At 46.7% G+C, this 21807-nt stretch overlaps 1 protein-coding gene across 2 annotated transcripts in view; it reads left to right on the forward strand.

The window, feature by feature from the left end:
- mphosph8 (M-phase phosphoprotein 8) overlaps positions 1–21807 on the forward strand; it is an 82059-nt gene that overhangs the window by 42444 nt on the left and 17808 nt on the right. For both annotated transcript variants that reach the window (XM_085999147.1, XM_085999146.1), the window contains exons 5-11: positions 2849–3103; positions 4218–4343; positions 5009–5097; positions 12350–12490; positions 17677–17763; positions 19235–19389; positions 20966–21120. In XM_085999147.1, the coding sequence (XP_085855273.1) occupies positions 2849–3103; positions 4218–4343; positions 5009–5097; positions 12350–12490; positions 17677–17763; positions 19235–19389; positions 20966–21120 (1008 nt within the window). The remainder of the gene's footprint in view (positions 1–2848; positions 3104–4217; positions 4344–5008; positions 5098–12349; positions 12491–17676; positions 17764–19234; positions 19390–20965; positions 21121–21807) is intronic.

Below are 21807 nucleotides of genomic sequence, written 5' to 3' on the forward strand. Positions count from 1 at the left end.
GCGACAGAGAAGAGAAACTGGGAGAATGGAATAGGGTCCTTGCAGGAAGTGGGCTGGGAGGAAGTGCAATCAAGGTAGCTGTAGGTGTCTGGGCTTATAATGGATGTTGGTTGATAACCTATTGCCCAGAAATGGAGACAGAGAAATCGAGGAAGGGAAGGAAAGAGTCTGAGATGGACCATGTGAAGGTGAGGGAAGGGTGGAAAGTCGAAGCAAAGTGAATTAAATTTTCCAGTTCAGGGCTAGAGTAGGGAACGGCACCAATACAGTCATCAATGTACTGGAAAAAGAGGTGAAGGAAGTGACCCGAGTCGGACTGGAACAAGGAATGTTCCACATATCCCACGAAAAGGCAGGCATAGCTAGGACCCATGTGGGTTCCAATAGCAACACCTTTCATTTGGAGGAAGTGAGTGAGTCAAAGAAGTTGTTGTTCAATGTGAGAACAAGTTCAGCCAGATGGAGGAGGGTGGTGGTGGATGGGGACTGGACGGGCCTCTGTTTCAGGAAGAAGTGGAGCGCCCTCAGACCATCCTGGTGGGGGATAGAAGTGTAGATATTGGACGTCCATGGTGAAAAGGAGACGGTTAGTGCCAGGAAACTGGAAACAGTTAAAGTGGCGGAGGGAGTCAGAAGAGTCATGGATGTTGGTGGGATGAGACTGGACAAGGAGAAAATAATCGATGGGAAGAAATCGGCTCTATGGGGCAAGAACAGGCTGAAATGATGGGTCTACCAGGCCAGTCCTGTCCTGTTTGTAGATCTTAGGAAGGAGGTAGAAGCGGGGCTGGGGGATTATGAGGTTGGCGGCTGTGGAAGGGAGATCTCCAGAGGAGATGAGGTCAGTGACGGTCTTGGAAACGATGGCTTGATGTTGGGTAGTGGGGTCATGGACCTGGGGAAGGTAGGAGGAGGTGTCAGAGAGTTGCCGTTCAGCCTCTGCAAGATAAGGGTCGGTTCGCCAAACAACAACAGCGCCACCCTTGTCAGCAGGTTTAATAACAATGAGATGTAGAGGAGCTATGTTACAATGCAATGTGCTTGATATAAGACTCATGGTAGTGTGCAGTTGAGTATCCACTAGCTTAGTGTGCAGTGAGCAAGCCCAAACGGGACTGCACTATTCTGCTATTGAATAGCAGTGTGTTAAGAGCAGATGAGTTTAAAGTGGAGTTATCTGCTCCCTAGGCAGAGCTGGCAAGTTTGATTAGGTTATTTAGTGTTTTGACTTTCTCAGCAGTTTTCAGTAGATAATGTATTTTGTGTATGTTAGTCACCAGTTGAGGATGCACTCAGGTAAACAGGGTGAGCATGTTTTAAAAAGTTGGCTATTTGGAATAATGAGTTTACAAGAGGCACTAGCATTGCACAAGCGAAAGCCGGAAGGCACATTCTTTCCAATACTAGGTTGAAGATGCCATTGCAGGCAGTACTCCGCCATAATTTTCATATCATTAGTGTGTGATATTTTCAGGGTGGGGAAGTCACGAGCTTGAGTAGCAAAGACGCTGTAATCAGAATTTCTGCGATCTGGTCTCGGACAAGTCACTTATGTACAAATTAAAATGGAGTGGTGCTAGAACTGATCCTTGAGGGAGGCCATTGATTTGGTATCTCCACAAGCTGGTGCGATCTGCCATGTGAACTCTAAAATGTCAGCCCCATAGCAGTAATTCAACCAAGTAGGTGGCCCAATATGGCAACACTCTCCATATTTTTGCCAGAAGACCAGTTGTTCAGAAAGTGTCATCTGCTGCTATTAGATAGAAGAAGACAATACCAGTGTTGAGCATTTTCTGAAAGCCATTTTCAATTAATGTGTTTGGAGCGAGTACTTGGTCACAAGTGCTGCGGTCAAGGCAAAAACCAACTTGGTCTGGGCTCAGATCAGCATCGACTACTGGAGGTGTATGCTGGAGGACCAGCCACTCCAGCATCTTGTAGTAGCTTGCTATTAACTGGGTCCTTACCTGGCTTAAGTAAGCTGATGAACTTTGCTCAGTGACATATTGCTGGAATTCAGCCTTCATGGATGACACAAGTGATAGCCCATTACAAGCTTGTGGACCAAGGTTCTTAAGAAATTCAGGGTATATGTTGTCGTAGTCAGCTGCGGCAGTAAGTTTTCATATTATGCAGCACAGAGTTGAGTTCTGATGCTGTGAAGGCTAGTGGCGGGGTGGGTGGTTCTGGTTCGGGGCATTATGATGAAAGTGGCACCATTCATCATGTACTTTCTCTTTGATGCCTTTGTTGCGGATAGATCTTGCCACTTTTAGTAGGTGACTGGCAACGGCATTGGCTGACACAGATGATCAGGTCTTTGCTGGTGGACGTTGAGCAGCACCCGGGTAACGGATGAGGTTCCAGCTTTTCTGACTATAGTTATGTAAACTTTGTATTGCATTATTGATCTGTCAGTTTTCCACAGATATCAGTAAGAGACTAGAACTATTTAACCTCCCCTTCCAATAAGTTTTTATGACAATTATTTTTACCCATCGACAGGAGGTGACCAATATATCTAAATTGGCAACATGAAATAAATACTTCTTTCAGACACAGGATTGTAACCAGTGATGCCCCAAACATTAATCCTGTATTTTGAACATTTTCATATATCAAACACTTTGTTGCTTTCAGAAAAACAAATAAGTGATTTTTAAAAATTGTTTTGATCCCCTCAAGAGTGCTGACAAGGCTATAATCGAATGGTTCAGACAAACATTATGAACTTCATAGTTGTGGTTTGAAAGCTGATCTGGAGACCCCTACCACTACCCCACCTATTAATATTGTGTAATTACTCTGACGTAGACACTTTCTCTTTTTCTCATTTGCTTTATAGGCAATCGAGAGATGAAGGGTCTTTTTGACAAGTTCTTGATTCCCTTCAGTGATGCAACTGATGATGAGGGCAGGGAGAATAAAGAAGACACAGTTTCCCATGGTTCTAAATTTGAGGAGAACCGAACTAAAGAGAAGAAGCAGGTACAGAAAGATAAGAAAAGCACAAAAGAGGAGCGTGATTCCAGAATGCAGAATGCTATTGAAGAAACCCAAGAGGTTCTCGATACTATGTCTCAGACCGAGGAGAATCCAGGTAGAAACTAGATTTGTCTTTTTTAATTACTGGGGTCAATTTTGTACTTGTTATGTTGAAAAAAGCTGTTTTATGAAAGTTAGAGATAGGGAGGGGCAAGGCCATGGAGGGATTTGAAAACAAGGATGAGAATTTTGAAATTGAGGTGGGAAGGTGGAGTTGAGATCGATGTTCAGCCATGATCTTAGTGAATGGCCAAGCAGGCTCCAGGGGCCGTACGGCCTACTCCTGCTCCTATTTCTGATGTTCTTATGATCTCGCTCTCTCTCTGCCTCTCTCCCAGTGTCTTTCTTTCTCTTCCGCTCCATCCTGCTGCGTGCCTCCCCCCACCCCCCCCCCCCGCCCCAGGCGACACGAGGAAAACTTTGTTACACAGCGAGTGGTTAGGATCTGGAATGCCCTGCCTGAAAGGGTGGTGGAGGCAGACTCAATTGTGGCTTTCAAAATGGAATTTAGATAAGTACCTGAAGGAAAAAAATTGCAGAGCTACGGGAAAGGGTGGGGGAGTGGGACTAGCTGAAATGCTCTTGCAGAGAGCTGGCACGGGCTCGATGGGCCGAAAGCCCCCCCTCCTGTGCTGTAACCATTCTATGATTCTATGAGGCATTGCTTAACCGGAAGCCAATGTAGGTCAGCGAGCACAGGGGTGATGGGTGAATGGAACTTGGTGAGAGTTAGGACATGGGAAGCCAAGTTTTGGATGACATCAAGTTTACATAGGGTAGAACATTGGAGGCCAGCCAGGAGTGCATTGGAATAGTCAAGTCTAGAGGTAACGAAGGCATGGATGAGGGTTTCAGCAGCAGATGAGCTGAAGCAGGGGTGGAGACGGGTGATGTTCCGGAGGTGGAAATAGGCGGTCTTAGTTATGCCACGGATATGTGATCGGAATTTCAGGGTCAAATATGACACCAAGGTTGCGAACAGTCAGCAACAGCTTCTCTGCATTGGTCGTGAACCTTCAGTTATCTGTGCACAGTAACACCTAGATCTTTTTCTCCTTGAACCACTTTCAGTATCGTTCCCTGTAAATGATAATTCAATTCAAGATCTCCATTATTAGTACTTCTGTATCAGTAATTAACATTATAGCTTTTAAAAAAATATATTTTAGATGGCAAACAGGAAATGCTAAAGTTGGGTGTGGACCTACAGCTTGATTGGATGACATTGGAAGATTTTCAAAATCATTTGGATGGAAATGATGATTTACTTTCGGCACCAAAAACAATATCTAATAGTGAGTGGCAATAAAATTATATTTTTGCAATACGTAGAGGAGTCTTGGAGGCCACTTGCAAAATCATGACAATATAAATTAACTTGATTGAGCTGTACTTTACAAGTTAACTATTGATTGTTAAGCATTTACAAGTTCAGTTTGAGTTATGAATTATACTGTTAACTGAAATTATTTTTGGGGATTTGGTAATGCTTATATGAATTATAGTCTAGATAGATGGCATACATATTAAAATTGAGGAGAAGAGTGCAAAACAGAGGCTGGTATGACTTGAGGGTTAATCAGTTTATACTGTGTTACTTCAAAATATTCTTACTATGGTGTCTTACAAAGAATTACATCAATCCTTAAGTGATGATGTGAAAACTATTTTTCTGTACTGGTTGGAGATGGGTCACACTATTGAGATCTATGCTCAGCTCAAATATTGTTTTGTAGATCTGTAAGTAAAGAAAGATTCAGAGTTTTTAAGTTTTCTTTAACCTTACCTCAAACTTCAAATAATGTTAGACTTGTGTGCTTTTGCTAAAGCATCTTTGTTATGATTCTTAGAAATTTTAACATAGTTAAACTAGTAACGTGCAAAAATGAGAGTATTGGGGAAGTTTCTAATGGATTAAAAAATGATTTTTGTTTGATTTATAAACTTGTTCATGTTGTAGGTGTGTTGCGTGATGCAGTAAAAAGTGGGAACTATTTGACAGTAAAACTGGCTCTGAACTCGAGTGAAGAATATAATCTGGATCAAGAGGTACTTAAATATGCAGAAGCAGTATTTGCTATAATCCTCAAATAGCATTTTTCACGTGCATATATACGTCCTTTTCCGACTGTCCCTTCTCGACCTGTCTGTAGCCTTTGACATGGTTGACCACACCATCTTCCTCCAATGCCTCTCCTTAGTGTCCAGCTGAGTGGGACTGCACTCACCTGGTTCCTTTCTTACCTATCCAGTTGTAGCCAGAAAATCTCCTGCGATGGCTTCTCTTCCCACACTGTTACCTCTGACGTCCCCCAAGGATCTATCCTTGGGCCGCCTCCCATTTCTCATCTGTATGCTGCCCCTCCGAGATCATCCGAAGAAACAACTTCAGGTTCTACGTGTATGCTGACAATACCCAGCTCTATCTCACTACCGACTCTCAACCCCTCTGTGTTGTCATGCTGCTTGTCCAACATCCATTCTTGGATGAACTGAACTTTCCCTCCCAAAAACTACGTTCCCTAGCCACCAATTTCAACCCCATCCTTGCCTCAGTCTCTGCCTGAACCAGACTGTTTGCACCCTTGGCGTCCTATTTGACCAACAATTGAGCTACCGATCCCATATCCTCTATCACCAAGACTGTCTACTTCATAGAAACATAGAAGATAGGAGCAGGAGTAGGCCATTTGGCCCCTCGAGCCTGCTCCGCCATTCAATGCCATCATGGCTGATCATCCAAATTCAGTACCCTGTCCCTGCTTTCTCCCCATATCCCTTGATCCCCTTAGCCTTAAGAAATATATCCAACTCCTTGAATATATTTAATGAATTGGCCTCAACTGTCTTCTGTGGTAGAGAATTCCACAGGTTCACCACTCTCTGGGTGAAGAAATTCCTCCTCATCTCAGTCCTCAATGGCTTACCCCTTATCCTTAGACGGTGACCCCTGGTTCTGGACTCCCCCGCCATCGGGAACAGCCTTCCTGCATCTACTCTGTCTAGCCCTGTTAGAATTTTATAAGTTTCAATGAGAAACTTCCACCTGTCTCTGCCCCTGCTTCAGTCCATCTGCTGAAACCCTCACCAATGCTTTTATGTCCAGACTCACTATTTCAATGCGCTTCTGGTCAGCCTCCCATCTTCCACCCTCCATAAACTCATCCAAAACTCTGCTGCCTGTATCCTAACTCGCACCAAGTCCCATTCACCCATCACCCCTGTGCTCGCCGGCCTACATTGGCTCCTGGTCCACCAACCTACATTGGCTCCCGGTCCACCAACCTACATTGGCTCCCGGTCCACCAACCTACGTTGGCTCCCGGTCCACCAACCTACGTTGGCTCCCGGTCCACCAACCTACGTTGGCTCCCGGTCCACCAACCTACGTTGGCTCCCGGTCCACCAACCTACATTGGCTCCCGGTCCACCAACCTACATTGGCTCCCGGTCCACCAACCTACATTGGCTCCCGGTCCACCAACCTACATTGGCTCCCGGTCCACCAACCTACATTGGCTCCCGGTTCACCAACCTACATTGGCTCCCGGTCCACCAACCTACATTGGCTCCCGGTCCACCAACCTACATTGGCTCCCGGTCCACCAACCTACATTGGCTCCCGGTCCACCAACCTACATTGGCTCCTGGTCCACCAACCTACATTGGCTCCTGGTCCACCAACCTACATTGGCTCCTGGTCCACCAACCTACATTGGCTCCTGGTCCACCAACCTACATTGGCTCCTGGTCCACCAACCTACATTGGCTCCTGGTCCACCAACCTACATTGGCTCCTGGTCCACCAATACCTCAATTTAAAAATTCTTATCCTCATGTTCAAATCCCTCCATGGCCTCGCCCCTCCCTAACTCCATAACCTCCTACAACCTTACAACCATCAGAGAACTCTGCGTTCTTCCAACTCTGGCCTCTTGTGCATCCCCCACTTTCTTCAACCCACTATTGACGGTCTTGCCTTCAGCCATCTGGGCCATAAATTAGGGAATTCCCTCCCCAAACTTCTGCACCTCGCCACCTCTCCTTTAAGACACTGCTTAAAACCTAGGTCTTTGACCAAACTTTTAGTCATCTGTCCTAATGTTTTCTTTGGCTCATTGTCAATTTTCATCTGATTATGCTCTTGTGAAACGCTTTGAGTCGCTTTACTATATTAAAAGCGTTATATAAATACAAGTTGTTGTTGAATCTTAAATTATATGTGAAGAATGCACCACTAATAGCCACTTCGGATTATACTCAGTTGTGACCAGCTTTTTGTCTATCTGCAGCGGAGATTTTGGTGGTAGGAAGCAGTAACTAAAAGGTGGTGGTTCAATGATCACAAAACAAATTTAGCTTGATAGTAAGGAAATCAGTTTTAATGACAGCTGTTTTTGGATAAGATCATTTTCAGTTTTGAAAAGAAGGCATGATTTTGCTGGTAGCTTTATGTAAAATGATGCTGTTTAAGAAGGTCGTGGGTTCAAGTTCCACTTCAGAGACTTGAGCACATAATCCAGGCTGACATTTCCTTGCAGCACTGAGGGAATGCTGCACTGTCAAGAGGTGCCATCTTACAGATGAGGCCCTGTCTTTCCTCTCAGATGGACGTAAATGTTCCCATGACACTATTTTGAAGAAGAGCAGGGGAGTTCGTTCGCCCTGGCTAATATTTATCCCTAAAACTGTATCCCATCAATTGGGAGAGAAAAAATCTGGCCACATTGCTGCTTGTGGGACTTTGCTATGTGCAATTTGGTTGCCTTGTTTCCTACAACAGTGACTACATTTCAGAAGTACTTTGTTGACTGTAAAGCGCTTTGGTTGTGAAAGGCGCAATGTAAATGCAAGTTCTTTCTTTGCTTTTAATTAATTGCTTCAAAGCTTTTATGTTCACAGGCCTAGAAATTCAGTTGGGCACGCCAGCCGTTAGCGCCTTAGGAGGAGTAGATCTCGAGCGCTAGGCGCTTAGCGCCCGGGCGCAGCGCGATCTGCGCCTCGCCCCAACTTCAGTAGACATTTAGCGCCGGCGCAAAGTCTTAGCGCGCGCCCTGCTGCGCGCGCAGATCATGACGTCATTTCGTTGTGCAACGCCCTTTGTGCGCCGCCCCATTGTGTGCCGGGCGGCCCTAACGACTGAAGTGGAACGGTACACAGCCGAGGCGGGCCGCGGGGAGCGCAAATTAAAGGGCACTTACCCTGCACTATAAAGGCCAGCCATTTTGCAGCATTCATTCTTGTGCAACGGTTTTTTGGAGAGAGACCAAGGAGGAGAGCTTACTGCTTTGGCCCAACACTAGGACAGGTATTTTTGGCTCAGGCCAGAGCTTAGCAATTATCTTTGCCTTCATTGAGATCTCAGTGTTTGCCAGCATATAATGGGGGCTGCATTGGGTGCCAACGCTGAGTTTCAGCCTTATGCCGGAAGGGCTTACAGATGCCGTGAGAGAGTGGCAGCCCTGGCTAGACGCAGAGGGGGCAACCGGCGTCGCCAAGTGAGGCCTTACCCACCCAGGGTATACTGCCAGCAGTACTCCTATCTGACCATGTCTGCCGCGCAGTGTGTTAGGAGGCTGCGATTCAGAAGGGAGGTGGTTGCAGACATCTGCCGGCTGCTTCAGAGAGATCTGCGTCCACAGCTGATGCGCAGGACGTCTCTGTCGGTGGCAGTGAAGGTGACGGTGGCTCTCAACTTCTATGCCACCGGCTCCTTCCAATCCTCTGCTGGGGACATCGCTAACATCTCCCAGTTCACCGTGCATTGCTGCATCCGCCAGGTGACCGAAGCCCTTTTCAGAAGGAGACGTCAATTCATCTCCTTCCCCATGACCCTGGACAAGCAGCAGCAGCGTGCAGTGGGATTTGCAAGAATAGCGGGCTTCCCCATGGTGCAGGGCGCCATTGACTGCACGCATGTGGCTTTGCGGGCACCTCTGGAGCATGCCGAGGATTACCGCAACCGGAAGGGCTACCATTCCCTCAATGTACAGCTGGTGTGTGACCACAGGCAGCGCATCCTAGCTGTCAATGCCCGCTTTCCAGGCAGCAGCCACGATGCCTTTATCCTGCGACAGACAACTGTGGCTGACATGTTCCAGGCACAGCCTCACCCAAGAGGATGGCTTATCGGGGACAAAGGCTATCCTTTGTGTACCTGGCTCATGACCCCGCTCCGCGCGCCCACGACCCCTGCTGAAGAGGCATACAACGAGAGCCATCAAGCGACTAGGAACATCATAGAACAAACAATCGGCGTCCTCAAGCAACGGTTCCGCTGTCTGGATCGCTCCGGGGGAGCCCTCCAGTATTCGCAGGAGCGAGTCTCCCAATTCGTCGTCGTTTGCTGCATGCTGCACAACCTGGCTATCCGCAGGACTCGGGCACTGCCACCTCACGTTGGACCACCACCTCAGGAGGAGGAGCATGAGGAGGAGGAGGACGAGGAGTACCAGCCCAGGAGGGAGGCACAAGGTCCAAGGGCCGCCCGTCGGCGGCTTATTGACCGTCACTTCTAGGCCCCCTGTCAGGGAATGGCTTGTGCCAATGAAACAACATGATTGCAGCCGCTCCGCAAGCCATCAGCCGGTTAAGGCAACAAACACTTCAAAGATCAAACATGGACAATGTGAATAAATAAAATGCTTTATTGTACAAACTCAGGGCCCTTCCCACATGAAAACCAAAAACAGACGAAACCCCCAAAAAACACACACACACACATGACTCACTCCCACAACCTGGGGAGCATTAACAAAAGATGTAAACAAAAATGGCCTTCATCCTCGGCCTTCACAAAACACACATTCCAGAAAACACAACATTTGGACACACCCTCTACTTAGTGGCCCGCGAGGGCGATGCCTTCTGCCAACTTTGGCGGCCCCTGCACGCCCTGCTGCTCCTCAAAGTGAGGCCATTGGCTGCTGCAAGGCTGGGGGCAGGCTCCTGAGGGGCACATGTCGTGACGGCAGATGCCCTTGGGGGTCGGCCTAGACGAGGTCTGGCCGTCGAGGGGCCGGCTGGTGAATGCTGCAGCTGTGGCTGGCCAGCATCAGTCGCTGCAGCAGCTCCTGGCAGCTCCACTGGGGGAGTGGCAGTGGCGGCTGGAGGAATGGGGGCAAGCTGGCGGATGGCAGGCGCTCGCTGGTCGCCTGAGACACTGGCACTCGGCCGGGCCAGCATTGCAGCATGCGCACCAATCTGCCGAGGGACAGACCGCTGTGCTGCTGCAGCGCGCCGGGTGCCCTGGCGATGCCTGGCTGACACAGCGAGTGTGGCAGCAGTGAGTGCCCGTGTTGACCTGTTCAGTGACCGCATCAGAGCACCCAGTGACTGCACGGCACCACTGATCACCTGGCCACTCGCTGCCTGAGCTGCCCCGAATTCCGCCCGACTGGTGGCCTGTGAGGCCCCGAACTCGGTCACACTCCGAGACAGGGACTCGATGGCCTCAGGCAACCGTGCCACTACCCCCATGAGGTCAGAGTCCGCGGACAAGTCCTCGAGGCGGCGCATCTCCTCGGCGTTGGCTGTCTCCGGACTGGAGGCCGGACTCTCCCTCTGGGGAGAAGGCCGCCGAGCTGGCCGACCCTTCCTGCGTTGCTGGACGCCGCTGGGCCCAGCAATTGGACTCCCCTCCAACCCTTCCCCCCTCTGGGGAGAAGGCCGCTGAGCTTTCACCCCCCTCCCGCGTTTCTGCAGGCCGCTGGTCCCAGGAGCTACCCTCCCCTCCGACACTTCCCCCACGCTCCCCTCCAGGGAAGATGTGTCCCCTACATTGGCATGGGTTGCCGCGGCTGAGGGTTCCCCTGATGGGCCGCCTTCCTCTTGCTCCTCCTCCTCCTCCTCCTCTTCTGAGGGGCTGTCACTGGCAACTTCAGGGACCTCCTCCTCACCATCTGAAAGCAGGAAGGCACAAGAGTAGCTTCAGAGTGAGGAGAGGGCATCAGCGAGGGATGCATGAGTGGTGGCATTCAGCGCATTGGTCGGACAGTGGCAAAGGATGTAGATCTGATGTGCAAGTGGGACGAGAGAGGTCCAAAAGGTGATGTCCTTACCATTGGTTCCCAGAACAGGGTCGGCATCTCCAGATGCAACGGGGCCAATCACCCGGGCACCCATGATGCGCTCCACGCGATGTTGCAGCTCGGTGAGCGGCTGGATCTGGGGTCCGCCTCCCCCGGTCGCATTCCGGCTCCTCTTATTATTGGCCAGCTTGGCCTGCAAGAGAAAGGACGGCCTCTAAGTACAGTGTGTAGCCCTGATCTTGTGTGCACTGCCTCCCATGGTCGAATAGCCTGGCCAGTGTGTTAAGTGCACAATGTGCAATTGATGTTCATGAGTGTCCCATAGCTGCTGCATGAGGGCTGGCCATTAGGGCTTTCAGGTCCCTTTGCCCATAATGTGAGGTGCACATGCAAGGATGAGGAGGACACTGGAAAGGGTACTCACCCTGACAATCCTGGCGAGGTCATTCAGCTTTTTGCGGCATTGGACACCGCTCCTGGGGACCTCGCTGTTGGATGACACCTTGGTGGCGACATGCCTCCAGGCTCTCCGGTAGACGCCGGCCGGCGGCTTCCTGCCATTGTCCGGAAACAAAATATGGCGTCTCTTCTCCACAGCAGCAACCAGCACCCTCAGATCAAGCTCTGAGAAGCGCTGCGCTTGTTCACGGGCCTTCTCCATGGTTTCAGGCGCTATTTGGGTCCAGCAGCAGTGTTCAGGCCTAGCTGCAGGGCTCCACTATCCAGGGCGTGGCACCAGACCAAGTCGACCCTTCCCCCTTAAGAGCTCGCCGGCACCAGGGTGTCTGCTGTCAATCAAGAAATGGCCGCACCTGCGCTGCGCCCGGCCTCGGCGCTCTCGCTCCGCACCTCCGGCTTAGCGCCTAAAGAGAGGCGTGCATCGCCAGTTTTAGCGCTCGAGCAAACTCTTAGGGCGAAGCTAATGAATATCGGAGAAGTGGCCTCGAATTTGCGCCGGGCACAAACTTTAGCGGCCGCCCGACTTTACCGCCCCAAAAGTGGCTATAATGAATTTCTAGGCCACAAGCTTTTGTAGCGCTAGTGGTGGCTATTGTCAGCTTTATATAATCAGTTCAAGAAAATGAGGAACTAAATAATGAAATCTGGCGATTGACTGCATGTTCCCATGTTAAACTTTGAAGAAAATGGTCACTGGCCAGTAATAGGTGCTTTTTTCCACATGCCCAATAGCAGTGGGAGTGAGCGTTCTTAATTCAGTTGACTAGTCTGCATTTAGAATTTCCTATTCTAAGATGATGTCTCTGTTACAGGACCCTAGTGGAATGAATCTAGTCATGTTTGCAGCTGCTGGGGGACAGGATGACATCCTTAGATTGCTCATCAAGAAAGGTGCAAAGATCAGTTCTAGACAGAAGAACGGCACCACTGCATTGATGCATGCAGCTGAGAAGGTTGTGCTTGCTACTCCAATTTATTAATTCTTTATATTGCTATAATATTCAGTTGTCACAATACAGTAGTATTTTTCTTGCCTTGTAACTATAAATGGGTAATAAAACTGATCTGCAATTAATTTCTTACAGTAGTCCATAAGAACACAAGAACATAACCGCAGGAGTAAGCAATTAGGCCATTTAGTAAGACCATGGCTGATCTTCTACCTCAACTCTACTTTCCCGCACTTATCCCCATATCCTTTGATTCCCTTAGTATCCAAAAATCTAATGATCTCTGACTTGAATATACTCAACGACTGAGCATCCACAGACTTCTGGGGGAGAGAATTCCAAAGATTCACAACCCTTTGAACGAAGAAATTCTTCTCGTCTCAGTCCTAAATGGCCAACCCCTTATTCTGAGATTGTGACCCCTAGTTCTAGACTTCCCAGCCAGGGGAAACATCCTCCCAGCATCTACCCAGTCAAGCCCCTTAAGAATTTTATACGTTTCAATGAGATCACCTCTCATACTTCTAAACTCTAGGGAATATAGGCCTAGTCTACTCCATGTCTTCTCACAGGACAATCCCCCCCCCCCCCCCCATCCCAAGAATCAGTCTGGTGAACCTTTAAGGCAAGTATATCCTTTCTTGGGTAAGGAGACCAAAACTGTACACCGTACTCTAGGTGTGATCTCACCAAGGCCCTATATAATTGCAGTAAGACTTCTTTACTCTTGTACTCCAATCCTTTTGTAATAAAGGCTAATTGCTTGCTGTACTTGCATGTTCACTTTCTGTGATTTGTGTACAAGGACACCCAGATCTAATGTTCTCGCTAATTTTTCTTTTGGATGCGTGGCCCATTCAAACCTCCGCGCATGCTAAATGGGAACATTGTCCAGGTCCCTCTGAATATCTCTCACCATTTAAAAATATTCTACTTTGCTATTTTTCTACCAACTTCACATTTCTGCACATTATATTCCATCTGCCACGTTCTTGTCCACTCACTTAACCTGTCTATATCCCTTTGCAGCCTCTTTGCGTCCTCCTCACAGCTTATATTCCCACTTTGTATCGTCAGCAAACTTGGATAAATCACACTCTGGCCCCCTCATCTAAGTCATTGATAGAGTTTGTAAATTGCTGCGGCCCAAGCACTGATTCTTGCGGTACCCCACTAATTACAGCTGCCAACCCGAAAATGACCCGTTTATTCCTACTCTCTGTTTTCTGTCCGTTAACCAATCCTCAATCCATGCTAATATATTACCCCCAATTCCAAGAGCCCTAATTTTGTGTTGTAACCTCTTGTGTGGCACCTTATCGAATGCTTTTTGAAAATCCAAATCCACTGGTTCTCCCTTATCTACCCTGCTAGTTACAACCTCAGAAAAACTCAACGATTTGTCAAAACATGATTTCCCTTTTCATAAATCCGTGTTGACTCTGCCCAATCATACTGTAATTTTCTAAGTGCCATGTTACCACGTCACTAATAATAAACTCTAGCATTTTCCCTACTACTTATGTCAGGCTAACTGGTCTATAGTTCCCTGTTTTCTCTCTCCCTCCTTTCTTGAATAGCGGGGTTACGTTTGCTACCTTCCAATCTGCGGGGTCCGTTCTAGAATCTAGGGACTTCTGGAAGATCAAAACCAATGCATCCACATTCCAGTTGTTAAATATTTTTGCCGTAGTTTGATTGAGAAAATCCTTTTCATTTAGCCCTAATGATGAGTCTCCTTTTATAATAAGCTGATCTGATAATTTATCAATAACTATTGGATCTGCAATATAACAGTTACAATTAATATTTCTTTAAAAAAAAAAAAATTTATGATAAGCGCTTCCCCCACCCCCCTAGTCTCAGGATAGTGAAGGAAATTCTCATACATCTAATGCTCGGCAAGCTGATATTGGCTAATGCGCTACAAACCAGGTTTGTGACCTGGAACTTTCTTGGCTTATACAGCTTAGTACTGTACTGTAATTTTTTATCCCTGAACAAAGCTAGTGGTAGATTAAATCACCATTAAATGTCTAAGTTTTATTGGCTAATTTGTTCTTTCTGCAGAGGTCACACCAAAACTCTGGAATATGCTATCAATAATAGTGTGTATTTCAGAAGGAAAAAAGTCTGCTTCTGATCCTGTGCCAGTCCGAGGTGTTCTGATTCAGAACCAGGCGATGAATGTCAAATTGGCGAACCTCCAACAAGGCCTGAGATTAGAAGTACTTCTCTCACCCCTCAACAGAGTTGTGGATATGTGAAACAAACTCAGTTAAAACTCTTAATGTTGTGTTGATTAGCACCTTGAGTAATATTGCGTAAGGTTTGTGGTTGTAAGTAAAGGTAGAGTTAATCAAATATTCTATGGAATATAATGGTTTCAGTTGCAGGGACCGGAAGGAAATTTACAGACACTTTCTTCAGGTGACTAAATGGGTTGAAGTAGAGTTTGTGATAGAACAGATTATGGATGGATTGAAAGAGATATGCCAAATGGCCATTTTTCATTCCATGCCTTTAGTGCGTGAGACACACAATGACTTTTAATTTTTTTTTGGTTTGATTTTTGGGAGGTAGGGTGCAGCACTGTACAAAAGGTACTTGCCTCCTCTGCCCTTCCTCAAGCCTTTATTTCTTGCAATAAGAAAATGGTGCTAAAATTTGAAATTCTAGTCAGTGTTGGCTTATAGGAGATGCTGATCCTTGCTGTTCAAAAAACAAATATATATAAATAATATCACTATTTTCCCCATTTACTGTATCCTTGTTTAATTACCCATCTCTCCTGAAGGCACCATCTCTTGCTGGTTTATGGTTCCATGAGCAGTAGCACCCAAGTGTCATTCTTCATGTGTGAACCTAGATAGTGAGTATTTGCATGTGGAGGGTGTTGGAGATGAGTCCAAACTACCCAGTGCCAACACGTGCATGTTCCTTTAGGGATCATAGGATAGTGACCAGGAAGGGGAGGACGGTCCAAGCTGTTTGTTGTTTTCCTTTTCTCCCTCTTTCTTTCCCACCCCCTCCCCTTCAAAAAGCCCCATAGCACTGTGGCCCAACAGCTAACTCAGTAAGCACTAGGAATTGGACCTAGGACCTTCTGGTATTTATGGCTTGGGGTTATACTGGTGCTATTTACCCACTAGGCCTTTAGAGCATCTGTATATAGTTCCTGCAGCACTTTGTTTTTGGGATCAGGGCGTCGCTGGCAATGCCAGCATTTATTGCCCATCCCTAGTTGCCCTTGAGAAGGTGGTAGTGAGCCGCATTCTTGAACCACTGCAGTCCATGTGGTGATGGTACTCCCACACTGCTGTTAGGTTGGGAGTTCCAGGATTTTGACCCAGCGACGATGAAGGATCGGCGATATATTTCTAAGTCAGGATGGTGTGTGACTTGGAGGGGAACTTGGAGGTGGTGGCGTTCCCATGCACCTGCTGCCCTTGTCCTTCTAGGTGGACGAGGTCGCGGGTTTGGGAGGTGCTGCCGAAGAAGCCTTGGCGAGTTGCTGCAGTGCATCTTGTAGATGGTAGACACTGCAGCCACGGTACGCCGGTGGTGGAGGGAGTGAATGTTTAAGGTGGTGGATGGGGTGCCAATCAAGCGGGCTGCTTTGTCCTGGATGGTGTCGAGCTTCTTGAGTGTTGTTGGAGCTGCACTCATCCAGGCAAGTGGAGAGTATTCCATCACACTCCTGACTTGTGCCTTGTAGATGGTGGAAAGGCTCTGGGGGTGAGACACTCCGCAGATTACCCAGCCCCTGACCTGCTCTTGTTGCCACAGTATTTGTGTGGCTGGTCCAGTTAAGTTTCTAGTTAATGGCGACCCCCCCCAGGATGTTGATAGTGGCGGATTCGGCGATGGTCATGCCATTGAATATCAAGGGGAGGTGGTTAGACTCGCTTGTTGGAGATAGTCATTGCCTGGCACTTCTGTGGCGCAAATGTTACCTGCCACTTATCAGCCCAAGCCTGAATGTCGTCCAGGTCTTGTTGCATGCGGGCATGGACTGCTTCATTATTTGTGGAGTTGCGAATGACGCTGAACACTGTACAGTCATCAGCGAACATCCCCATTTCTGACCTTATGTTGGAGGGAAGGTCATTGATGAAGCAGCTGAAGATGGTTGGGCCTAGGACACTGCCCTGAGGAACCCCTGCAGCAATGTCCTGGGGCTGTGATGATTGACCTTCAACCACCACAACCATCTTCCTTTGTGCTAGGTATGACTCCAGCCAGTGGAGCGTTTTCCCCCTGATTCCCATTGACTTCAGTTTTACTAGGGCTCCTTGATGCCACACTCGGTCAAATGCTGCTTTGATGTCAAGGGCAGTCACTCTCCTCTCACCTCACCTCTGGAATTCAGCTCCTTTGTCCATGTTTGGCCCAAGACTGTAATGAGGTCGGGAGCCAAATGGCTTTGGCGGAACCCAAACTGGGCATCAGTGAGCAGGTTATTGGTGAGTAAGTGCCGCTTGATAGCACTGTTGATGACTCCTTCCATCACTTTGCTGATGATTGAGAGTAGACTGATGGGGCGGTAATTGGCCGGGTTGGATTTGTCTTTTTTGTGGACAGGACATACCTGGGTAGTTTTCCACATTGTCGGATAGATGCCAGTGTTGTAGCTGTACTGGAACAGCTTGGCTAGAGGCCTGGCTAGTTCTGGAGCACAAGTCTTCAGCACGATAGCCGGGATGTTGTCGGGGCCCATAGCCTTTGCTGTATCCAGTGCGCTCGGCCGTTTCTTGATATCACGTGGAGTGAATCTAATTGGCTGAAGAATGGCTTCTGTGATGGTGGGGACCTCTGGAGTAGGCCGATATGGACCATCCACTCAGCACTTCTGGCTGAAGTTAGTTGCAAACGCTTCAGCCTTGTCTTTTGCACTCACGTGCTGGGCGTTGTAGTGAAGAGCGTTTGATAACAATCATGGCCTTAAATTTGCTCACTTTCTGCTACTGCCCCGCCGTAACTTCACGAAGTGCGGTGGAAACCCCATTTACTTGCCATACAGACCAGAAGACCCCAAATTAGGCAATAATGATTAAATAGCTATTATAACTGAAGACTTCAAACAAATGCTCCCATTAACCACATACTCATTAACTGGACCACACCATGTATATATTTAATACTTGAGTATCTTAACGCTTTTTTTCTTTTTCTCCACCTCTCCTTAGAATTTTCTTACAACAGTAGCTATTCTTCTGGAGGCAGGTTCCCAAGTTAATGTTCAACAGATCAGTGGAGAAACTGCATTAATGAAGGTATATGTCTTTGTTCTGGTGCTCTCCTGATCAAAGTTTATAGGGCATGTTGAGTTTATATGAATGTCTAAAGTTGTACATTATTTCAGAACAAAGTGAGTTCCAATCTGTAGTTGTTCCAGGTATTGGCATCATCCCAGGGTGCTTGCGGGGTCACCTGTTGTTGGTATTTTGTAGGGTTTCTAAACTGGATATTCTGCATTAGAAAAAAAAGTATAACTTTATTAATCTGCTTCTTACTGACCTGAGCTGGGCTGGTTGTGATATACTGAGCAGAGATGAAGTGCTTCCCTGGAGGAAAAGTAGAAAGAGAGAATGGAGAACTTCCTTAGTGCTGGCCTAGTAATAGGAGGGGCTTTAGAGTAGATTAGGAAAAAGTGTACAGCATTGTAGGATCTAAATCGGATGGGGGGGTTACTTGCTGGGAATGGGTGGAGAGAAGTTAAAATTTTTATATAAACTCAAGGTTTGAGGGGCAAAACAACAACAATGTGCTTTTGTATAATGCGTTTAGCATGGAGAATATCCCAAGATGATTCACCAAGGAGAAACAGACGCTGAACAGTTATAGAGAAGTTATGGGAACTGTTTTTAAAGGCGGGAAGAGAATTACTATGGCAGAGTGATTTAAGGAGAAGGTTCAGAATAGGGCTAAGACACTCAAGATTATTGTCATCAATGATAGAACGGAGGGAGGAGTGGGGAGCACATTAGGGCAGAGTTGATGGACGAAAGAACACCGGCTGGGCATGGAGCTGGAGGAAGTTAGAAATAGGGAAGGGTGGGCGGAGGCTGTGGAGGGACTTGTAAATCAGTATTTTGAATTAAATGTGTTGGGGGATAGAAAACCAATGGAGTTGGACAAGAACAGAGGTGACGGGCAAGGGACTTAATGTTATGCAGGATGAGGGCAGTGGAGTTTTGGACAAGTTGAAATTTTTTATAGGTGGCGCTCCGGAGGCCGGCTAGGAGGTCACTGGCTAAGTTAAGTCTGGAGGCAACAAATGGATTGTCAAGGATTTCAGCAATGATCGAGATGATGTAAAGGCAGATGCGGGTGATATTGCAGAGGTGGAATTGGACAATCTTGGTGACAAAGTGAATGGGGTTTGAAACTTGGCTCCAGTTCAAACAGGACAGTGAGGTTGTGCACCATTTGGTTCAACCAGGGATTATAATGGAGTCGGGGGCAAAGGTATGGCGTTTTTGGCGGGAAGGAAATAAGATGGCCTTGTTCTTCCCAGTGTTCATTAACAGGTGGTCGTAGAGTCAAGGGTGGTGGTGGAAAGCTGGGTATCCTCTGCATGCATGTGCCTACAAATGTTGCCAAGAGGCAACATAAACGGAAAAGGATGAGACCAAGTAGGGGGTGGGAGGTAAAGCTGAAAATACGCTAGTTACATTGGAACAAGAAGGAATGAAAGTCATAAGAGCACTTAAAAACATTTCTGTTTTGCTTTTTTCTTTGCAGGCTTGTAAGAGAGGAAATGCTGACATTGTAAGGCTTCTGCTGGAATATGGTGCAGATTGTGGCATCCTTTCTAAACACCAGAACAGTGCTCTATACTATGCTAAACAGAGCAATAACATACTAGTATATGACCTGCTAAAGAATCATGTGGAAACGTAAGTCCATTACCAGGAGTATTGCATTCAGTTGCTATTTAAGGTGGTTAAAATTGTCTGACTTAATTTCAACACAGTCTCAGATGTCTGATTTTTTAAAAATTCATCCAAAATACTCTTGGTATTATACTGCTTGGTATTTTGATTATACGTGGGTGTTTGTATTTTTAGCAGCCCTTGTCAAGTATTGAATAATGACTGCCCCAATGACTCGGTGAGTTTAGCTAGTGAGTAGCTAAACCATCTGGAATAGGAAGGTCCCAGGTTCAACCCTTGGTCTATGCAAAGTTTCTGACCTCAGCTTGGCCCTTTGGTTTTGGCACCCTGGATTAGGGAGGGTTCCTGCACCTGATTATCCAGAGACCCCTGCTGGAAATGCATGAACGGAATTGAGTTTGAACAAGATGAACATCCTGCCAACACTCGCTGTCTAGGTTTACAAATACGGTCCCACCACTTGCACCTCCCCCATTTATCTCAGACAGCCACATGTATCAGGCAAATGGCGCATCAATTACAAAGGCGCCGCTTAAAACAGTGGGCTGGCTGTTTCCAGCAGTTCAAGCTGCTGTTCGAGTGCGATTACCTGTCATTAAGTGCTTTCAATCAGCCTTAAGTGACAAAGCCTGCTGAAACTCTAGCTGCCTTTACAGTACCTGCTGTTGTTGTGAAACTGACCAGACCGCTGCGTACATCAGCCCCAGTCAGCTCTCCACAGCTGAATAAGGTGAAAAGCTACTATCTTGCATAGCTTGTCTGTAGCCAGCAATATTTTCCACAAATATTTATTAAAAATATTAACAATATAGAAGCCCAGAATTCCTCTGCAGATCATCAACAGCAAATTCCGATTGGGAGCGGGAGAGAAGTGGAGAGACTGCCTTCAAGGGGCCACTTCCTGACCGCTCCATGAGGAAGAGTGAGGGAGTGGAGATCAGAGCTCAAATACCGGAGCTGACAGTACTTAAAACAAGTTAATTTTTAATTTCTGAAATTGTCAAATTCTGCTTGAAATTGATCTGACACAATCCACCACGTATAGCAGGCAAATCGCATTCACATGAACGGTGAGGACTACTTGAGGGTTACTGGGGCCTGTGGAAGCATACCACGGCAAGAAGTTAATGCCTTATGGAGGGAAGAAAATTAAAACTTTTTTTTAATCGTACTTTCTTAAGAGTGTGACCTTTTTCCAGTTATATTCTTCCACTTTTTTCCCCTCTCCTTTCCCCAGTACTGTGGCTAAGAAGTCTACTTTCAGGACTCTTGTCACAATTGCTTTGCCACGTGCCAACAGCAGGTCTGGTGTTTAGTTTTCCTTTATCTTGAATCCTTCCCTCCTGTGGGCAATTGCCTATCAGTATGGCTAAAATCAGCAATTTGATCGTTAGGGACCACAGGAACAAACCCACGCCATGCTGTTCAGAGGCGAATGTAGACCGTGTCTTACTTGATTTTTATTTTTCATGATGAATATGTTTGAAAGAGATCCAAGTATGCAGGATTTGTTCTATAAGATTTGTAGGTTATTTGGATTGAAGAACTTACAAGATGTACAATTTATTTTTCTGACTAGTATATCCAGAGTAGCAGATGAGACAATCAGAGATTACTTTGAAGCACGTCTGTCATTGCTGGAGCCTGTGTTTCCTGTAGCTTGTCATCGACTTTGTGAAGGGCCAGACTTTGCTTTGGACTTCAACTACAAACCTCAGCACAGTTCAATTGAGGGTACGTGAATATATTGTAGTATAAACATAAAATCTCTTAATACTGGCTAGGACAGGCTTCATTGGCCTTTTCTAAAAAATATTATGAGGCAACTGTGTGTAGAAGTGGTTTCTGGAATGATTCCTAGTAAAATTTCAGCCAAAGATTTCACTTTTGATTCTAGCATTTTGTTTTCTTTGACCTAAAGCACGGTCTATATAGTGTACTAAAAAAAGGCTGTGTTTTTATTCGAGGAAAAAAGCTGTCGCAAATCTGAAATAAAAATGGAAAATGATGAGAATGCAAAACCGGAAGTATGGGTTAACATTTTGAGTGTGATCCTTCTTCAGAACTGGCCTGGTCAGGCATAGAGCTCTTTCATACAACTGATCAAAACAGAGTGGAAGGGGGAATCTCAAGTAGAGATCAAGAGTTCAAAAACATTAACTGCCATGCTCTGAATTTCCAGCTTTTTCTGTCTCACTTCTCTATCATCATCAAAGTGAGCACTCTTTGAGCAAATTTAACAGGCTGTGAATCAATGAGGAGAATCCGGGTTTAAAGAAGTTAGAAGCACATATAGTAGTAGTACAAGTGGCATAACTGCAGTTTGAATTCATACAAGTTCCTTTGATTCAACATTCCTATAGGGTGTAAGATCATTTGGAGGAAAGAACAAACTTGCATTTGTACAGCATATTTTGTGTC

This window comes from Somniosus microcephalus, chromosome 10, assembly GCF_052327205.1.
Source record: "Somniosus microcephalus isolate GS21.2 chromosome 10, FLI_Smic_1.0, whole genome shotgun sequence".
Taxonomy (NCBI): Eukaryota; Metazoa; Chordata; class Chondrichthyes; order Squaliformes; family Somniosidae; genus Somniosus; species Somniosus microcephalus.